This window comes from Drosophila guanche, unplaced genomic scaffold (assembly GCF_900245975.1).
Source record: "Drosophila guanche unplaced genomic scaffold, DGUA_6, whole genome shotgun sequence".
In the NCBI taxonomy this organism is placed as follows: domain Eukaryota; kingdom Metazoa; phylum Arthropoda; class Insecta; order Diptera; family Drosophilidae; genus Drosophila; species Drosophila guanche.
The window spans coordinates 3,195,972-3,202,549 of record NW_022995748.1 but is presented as its reverse complement, the minus strand read 5'-3'; the positions used below and the strand labels follow the sequence as shown (position 1 = coordinate 3,202,549).

Sequence of the window (6,578 nt, the reverse complement as noted above, 5' to 3'; positions counted from 1 at the left end):
ATTTGTGCGAATAACGGTTGTATGTAACGCACAGAAGGAAACGTTTCCGACCCCATAAAGTATATATATTCTTGATCAGCATCAATAGACGAGTCGATAGAGCCATGTCTGTCTGTCCGTCTTGTTTGTCGGCTAGTTCTCAGAGACTATAAGAGCTAGAGCCACCAAATTTTGCATCCAGACTGCTATATGCTCACACTGAAACCAGTGTATTTAAAAAATGAGCAACGCCCCTTCCGCCCCGCAAAAGGGCGAAAACCTCTCAAATCTACAATTTTGAAGATAAAATAAAACTCAACATTCCAGCCATTCCGTAGGAAATGGCCATATGTATCAGATCACCAAATTGGGATCCGATCGGATCATTATTATAGCCACAATGGAGACATTTATTTCCAGTGGCTAAACCCACCCTGTCCCGCAGCTTTTGTTGTTCTTTTTACATTCTCTCATTCACACTCTGCTTCTGCTTCACTCGGCCCCTGCCTCTGCCCTCCCCCTGCCGATTCCTCTTCCGACTCTTAACCCACCCCGTCCCGCAGCTTTTGTTTGTTTTTTTTTTTTGGGTGCGGACGGTGCCTCTGCCTCTGTCTCGAGTCTGCAGTGTGTGGGTCTAGGGAATGGCGGCGAGCTAACGGAGCGTGTTGGTGTGAGAAGTGTTGTAGATGTAGACAGACAAGACAGATGAAGAAAAAATTTAAAATTTGACAAAACACCGCTAAGGTGCAGATGTAGTACTGAGTGACGGGTATAAAAGTTGTGACGCGTAAAAAGCGTCTCACACGTCCCTTCTCGTTTACATCTGTATACAACCACTCTTCCTCAGAGCAGAGCACTGCACGAGGTCGAATATTTTGTAAATTTTTTCTACATACGTTCAACCACATTCCTCAGAGCAAGAGGCAGAGTGGCCGAGCGAAAGAGAATGAGCAAGCAGGAGGGCCTCCTGAATAATTACGTACATAAATATAGCAAACTAAGACAAGACTAACTAAGCAACAGCGAGCCAAAAGACTTTAACATGCCATGCACAAAAGTGTTGACTACACAATTTGATATTTAATATGATATGTATACAACCACATTCCTCACAGCAGAACACTGCACGAGGTCGAATGTTTTGTAAATTGTTTCTGCATCTACCATTCAACCACATTCCTCGGAGAAAGAGGCAGAGTGGCCGAGCGAAAGAGAATGAGCAAGCAGGAGGGCCTCCTGAATAATTACGTACATAAATATAGCAAACTAAGACAAGACTAACTAAGCAACAGCGAGCCAAAAGACTTTAACATGCCATGCACAAAAGTGTTGACTACACAATTTGATATTTAATATGATATGTATACAACCACATTCCTCACAGCAGAACACTGCACGAGGTCGAATGTTTTGTAAATTGTTTCTGCATCTACCATTCAACCACATTCCTCGGAGAAAGAGGCAGAGTGGCCGAGCGAAAGAGAATGAGCAAGCAGGAGGGCCTCCTGAATAATTACGTACATAAATATAGCAAACTAAGACAAGACTAACTAAGCAACAGCGAGCCAAAAGACTTTGACATGCCATGCACAAAAGTGTTGACTACACAATTTGATATTTAATATGATATGTATACAACCACATTCCTCAGAGCAGAACACTGCACGAGGTCGAATGTTTTGTAAATTGTTTCTGCATCTACCATTCAACCACATTCCTCGGAGAAAGAGGCAGAGTGGCCGATCGAAAGAGAAGGAGCCAATATGAGGGCCTCAATATCAAGGCGGCAATGAATATGCGGCCGATCGCATCTACAATTCTCAACCGACTAAACTCCACGAAAAGAAGAGTCCAAAATGAAATAAGATCACGCGATGCGCCCGCCCAATGCAAAAACGATTCGCATCGATGTATGCCTGTGAAGCTGCGGATTCTGGCTATGTGTGCGAGGTCGTTATGATTTGTGCATGGGCGAAAACAAAATCCAAATATGTACGGAAGTGATAAAACACAATTATGAGCATATGAATAGGGAAAGCATCACAATGAACAATTATGAAGCCATACAAAAGATAAATAGACAGCTCAATACAAATCATTGCGGGTGTTGCCACTCCATGTGGCAAAAAAATGACGACAACGCCAAAATATAATGTTTATACTGGATAAGAATGAGAACATTTTTTTTTTTTTTTTTGAGGTTTTAAGTTACCACTCTACCCTTAGGTAGAGGGGAATTATTTGGCCACCCGCCTTTACAAGGGGGAAATCGCCACGTCGTAATATGTAACTTGTTACAGCTTTGCTCCAATACTTACCTGACGTAGAGGTTATGTTCCCCACGTGCTTGCAGTGTGCTTTCTGAGAACATTTATTAATTTGTATTGTCGTGCCGCCGATTCTTTTTACACTGCTTATTCTATGGAGATGGGCGACAATCAACCTACCACGCGATTGTTATGAAATATAGATAGTTAATTGAAATTAAATATCTATTGCTTACAAATATCGATAGCAGATCGACAATGGAGTGGTAAGGTGGTGACTGTTAAAATTTAAAATTTTGATTTTATATCATAATGAACCAGCAACAGCGGGCAAAAGGCAAAAATTCAAATGTCCACCTAAAAAACCAAATAGGCTAAAATAAGGAATCAATAACACAGCCACACGGACATACGTATGTACAAAATGGTTGTCTATGATCTGTGGTTCTGGGCAAAGGCAATATTTGTGTGTATGTATGTAGTATCAAGATAAGTATCGCCATTTTATTGCGAATGGCTCTAAAACTGGCACTGGGTGACAACTGGTTATCCAACTCTTATATTTTGGATTCAATGACCTTAATGAATAACAATGTAATCTTACTTAACAAAACTTAATTTAAAAAAATAAAATTTGATTAATTTACTTTAAGCGACATTTAACTTATCGGTTAGAATGGTAATTTAACATTACCATAACACATAACTAGACATTTTTCTTATGGAAATCAATTTAAGATTATTTCTGATCCATTTTTGCAAATATTTAACCAAAAATAACATCCCACATAAATAACATCCCACATAGTAATACCACTTACATTTATCTCAAAGCAAAAATCGAAAGAATCTATTTTGAAAAATTTGCCGTTTTGCCGATGGCACCACCACCACCCTGGGACCACCCCACCTTCTATAATTGCATCATGGGCGTACGTGCTCGTTAATAACAAAGAGCGCTCGTAGCTTTTGCATTTTTGTATGCACATTGCTTGGCTTATCGCTCTCGGTGCTCACTGTTCTTACGCATTAACCGTTGGATCGACAGCTTACTCTCTCTCACTCTTATTATTCGACTATTCTATCGGTGTCTCCACTTTCGTGAGTTACCGTTTGTTTCCATCTCTTCGATGATTTGGGAATTTGCCGCAGTTGCTGATCTTCGCTTTATTAAATACTCTCACACTCTCGCTCTTTTGAGGTCGTCGTGCACATTGGTTAAAGTTCTGTAAACAAGTTTTTTTTTGCAGTGCTAAGAAAATCCAGTTCGGTGGCATCACAGCCGGTGATTGTAAATTCTAGACGTAAGCCAGTGCATTCTACCTCATTCTAATTGTTTCTCTAATTTCTTTAATGTTCTAATTAAATGCACTACGCGTAAAATACTGTCAATGTTCGATTTATTTAGTTTTAGTAGGAAATGCCAGTGTGGTCACGGATCCAGTCCAAGTGGTAGGTGACACGCTGGAAGCCAGCTGGAGCACCCGACTGGCAACCATTGCTGGAGACAAAGTTGCTGACACCGACAAGTTTATTGCCGTCGTGTGTGACCAGGGGGCCACCAGAGTCACCGCCGCAGATCGATTTGCCATCGACGGTCCTGGTGCAGATGATGTTGTCGCCTACGGAGCCGTAGGTCCAGCCACACTCCTCGTTGTGGACGATCTGCAGATCGGCGCACTGGAGCCAGTCGGGAAGGGGACTGCCATCATAGGTGCCACCCCAGCCGCAGGCGACGGCCCACCATTCGTTGTAGTTGTTGTTGCGATCGTTGTAGCTGGGCAGCTCGACCTTGTTGACCATGTGCCAGAAGTCCACGTGAGGTATGCGGATCAGAGCGATGTCGGCGTTGTTGTGCTTGATGAAGTTGCCGTTGCCTACAGTGTGGGTGAACTGGGCGTTGGTACGCCAAGTGGCACCGAAGTATACGGTCACAGAAGCAGCATCTCCGATGCAGTGCTCAGCAGTCAGGACCCAGTCGTGGGCGATGATGGAGCCACCGCACCACCAGCCGCCGCTGAAGCCAAGTCCAACGGTGTACGGAGCCTTGCCCTCGGGAGCGGCGTAGCCGTTGGTGACACGTCCCTCGATCTTGCTGGACTTGGGCACGTCCTTGATGAACACCTTCTCATCGAAGGCCGAGGCAGAGGCCACGGCCAGAGCCAGGATAGTAATGAACACCTTCATGTTGATGTCAGCACTTGCTTCTGCTGTTTTGAATCGGTCTTTATATAGGCGCCAGTTCGAACAGCAGTGGTTACCTATCTTCAAATTGAATTGGTTCGTAAATATTCCTCAAGCCTCCCATAACGATGTCTTCGATAAGAGCTTAGTCAGCAGCCACTTCACCTCGGTGCAAATTTTTGTTCTACGGTGAGTACATTAAAGTTAACAGGGAATCTACTAAACATAACAAAAACTAAGGGAGTATCAACTTCAGTGTGGGACTAATCAGAACGTTTTACACCTTTTCATGAAAATAATTTCTAATATTTAAAAATTTATTGCTTCCGTTGTGCGATATCTCTCTGCTGGAAATTAATATTCTTTATCTAATCAGTGTTTGAAATTTAGTTTATAATGATCTATCTCAAACAAGTTCATCAAAACAAAACTTCAAAACATATCATATTTACTTATCTGAATATACATATGTATGCATGTACATTTACATTTAATACTATTAATATAGTGTTGAATGAAATTCGAAATGATTCTTTTCTCCTAGTCATTGTATTCCCATAGATTGCATATGGCATATACTTTTCCTAAACTTATGGTGCTTGGTGCGATGGAAAGGAAACCATTTTGAATAGATTTCGAATATGTTTAATTAGGCTAAGATATAGGATTGGTTTTCATGCGAAAAAGATATCCAATATTTTGAAGGCTGTGCAATTAATTTGCCTCTTATATTGAAATTTAAATTATGGCATATCCCTAAGAATTTATTGATAATGCGGCAGATAAGGGATTCCTAATTAAGATAGTACGTGGAGAGTGCTTTCCCAGACGATAAGGCGGCTATGTCTAGACGGACGAAGTATGACTACGTCAATCCCTGCAACGTAGAAACGTAATAAGAATCGAAAACTATTTCGTTATGCTGCGAGTGATTTATTTCAAGAATGAACAAATTTAGTAGGAGATGCCGGTGTGGTCACGGATCCAGTCCAGGTAGCTGGTGACACGGGTGAAGCCATCGGGCAGACCAGCGGTGCATCCATTGGAGGCAACGAAGGAGGTCACACCAACCAGTCTGCCGCCGTCATGGATGACCAGGGGGCCGCCAGAGTCGCCGGAGCAGGTGGACTTGCCGCCAGGAGTGGAGGTGCAAATGACGTTGTCGGTGACCACATCTGTGCCGTACACGTTAGAGCAGGCAGAACGGTCAATGATCTGGGAGTCGACGCAGTTCAAGTAGTCAGACACGCCGCTGTTGTCGGATGTCCTGCCCCAGCCGGAGGCCAGAGCCCACCAACCGGAGTAGGTGTTGTACCGGTCATTGTAGCTGGGCAGCTCGACCTTGTTGACCAGATGCCAGAAGTCCACGTGTGGGGTATTGATCAGCGAGATGTCGTTGTTCAGGTTGTTGGTGTTGTAGTTGGAGTGCTGTCTGAAGCTGCCGCTGTGCACGGTGTGGGTGTACTGGGCCTGCAGGCGCCACAGGGCGCCGTAGTAGATGGTCACGGAGTCGGCGCCATGGGTGCAGTGGGCGGCTGTAACCACCCAGGTGTTGCCGATGATTGATCCACCGCACCACCAGCCGCCGCTGCCACTGCTGAAGCCCAGGCCAACGACGTATGGCACCTTACCCTCGTGGGCAGGATATCCGTTGGTAATGCGACCCTCAATGGAGCCAGAGGCTGAGCCAAGGACTGCGTCCTTCGCTGCCACAGGCTCCGCCTGCTGCGGCATAGCAGAGGCGCAGGCAATGGCCACGGCCAGTACAGAGAGGAATAGTTTCATATTGGATAGATGAATACAACTGAATACCGCCAGTTCCGACAGTGATTTATATACCGGTATTCGGGCTATCAAATTAGAGATGGACAATAGATACGTAAAAGTTCAATCCACTTACACCGGCAATCTTATCTTCGAGTTTGTGTGGCTCATGCCAGTCCACTCTACCCGTAGCCACTCTGTTCATTCATTAAGAGATTGTGCTACTCAATCAGAGTCGTCGAGCTGATACCCCGATAAGTCCTGATGGCCCGTCCATTCATAGCGTACTCCAAACCAGATTCATTTAAGGCAACTCGAAGCCAAAGAGGATGCGTCCAAATAAAACGAAAAGTTACTGATTTGCATAAGAATACTTCAGATAAA

General features: G+C 44.1%; 2 protein-coding genes across 2 annotated transcripts; both read right to left on the bottom strand.

The window, feature by feature from the left end:
* Positions 1-3,634: 3,634 nt before the first annotated feature.
* Positions 3,635-4,462, bottom strand: LOC117584025 (serine protease 1). The gene has a single exon (XM_034272762.1). The coding sequence runs from the start codon at positions 4,431-4,433 to the stop codon at positions 3,657-3,659; it is 777 nt and encodes a 258-aa protein (XP_034128653.1). The 5' UTR covers positions 4,434-4,462; the 3' UTR covers positions 3,635-3,656.
* Positions 4,463-5,342: 880 nt separating this feature from the next.
* On the bottom strand, positions 5,343-6,239 carry LOC117584024 (serine protease 1). The gene has a single exon (XM_034272761.1). It carries the CDS (start codon positions 6,213-6,215, stop codon positions 5,385-5,387), a length of 831 nt encoding a protein of 276 aa, XP_034128652.1. The 5' UTR covers positions 6,216-6,239; the 3' UTR covers positions 5,343-5,384.
* Between the last annotated feature and the right edge of the window lie 339 nt (positions 6,240-6,578).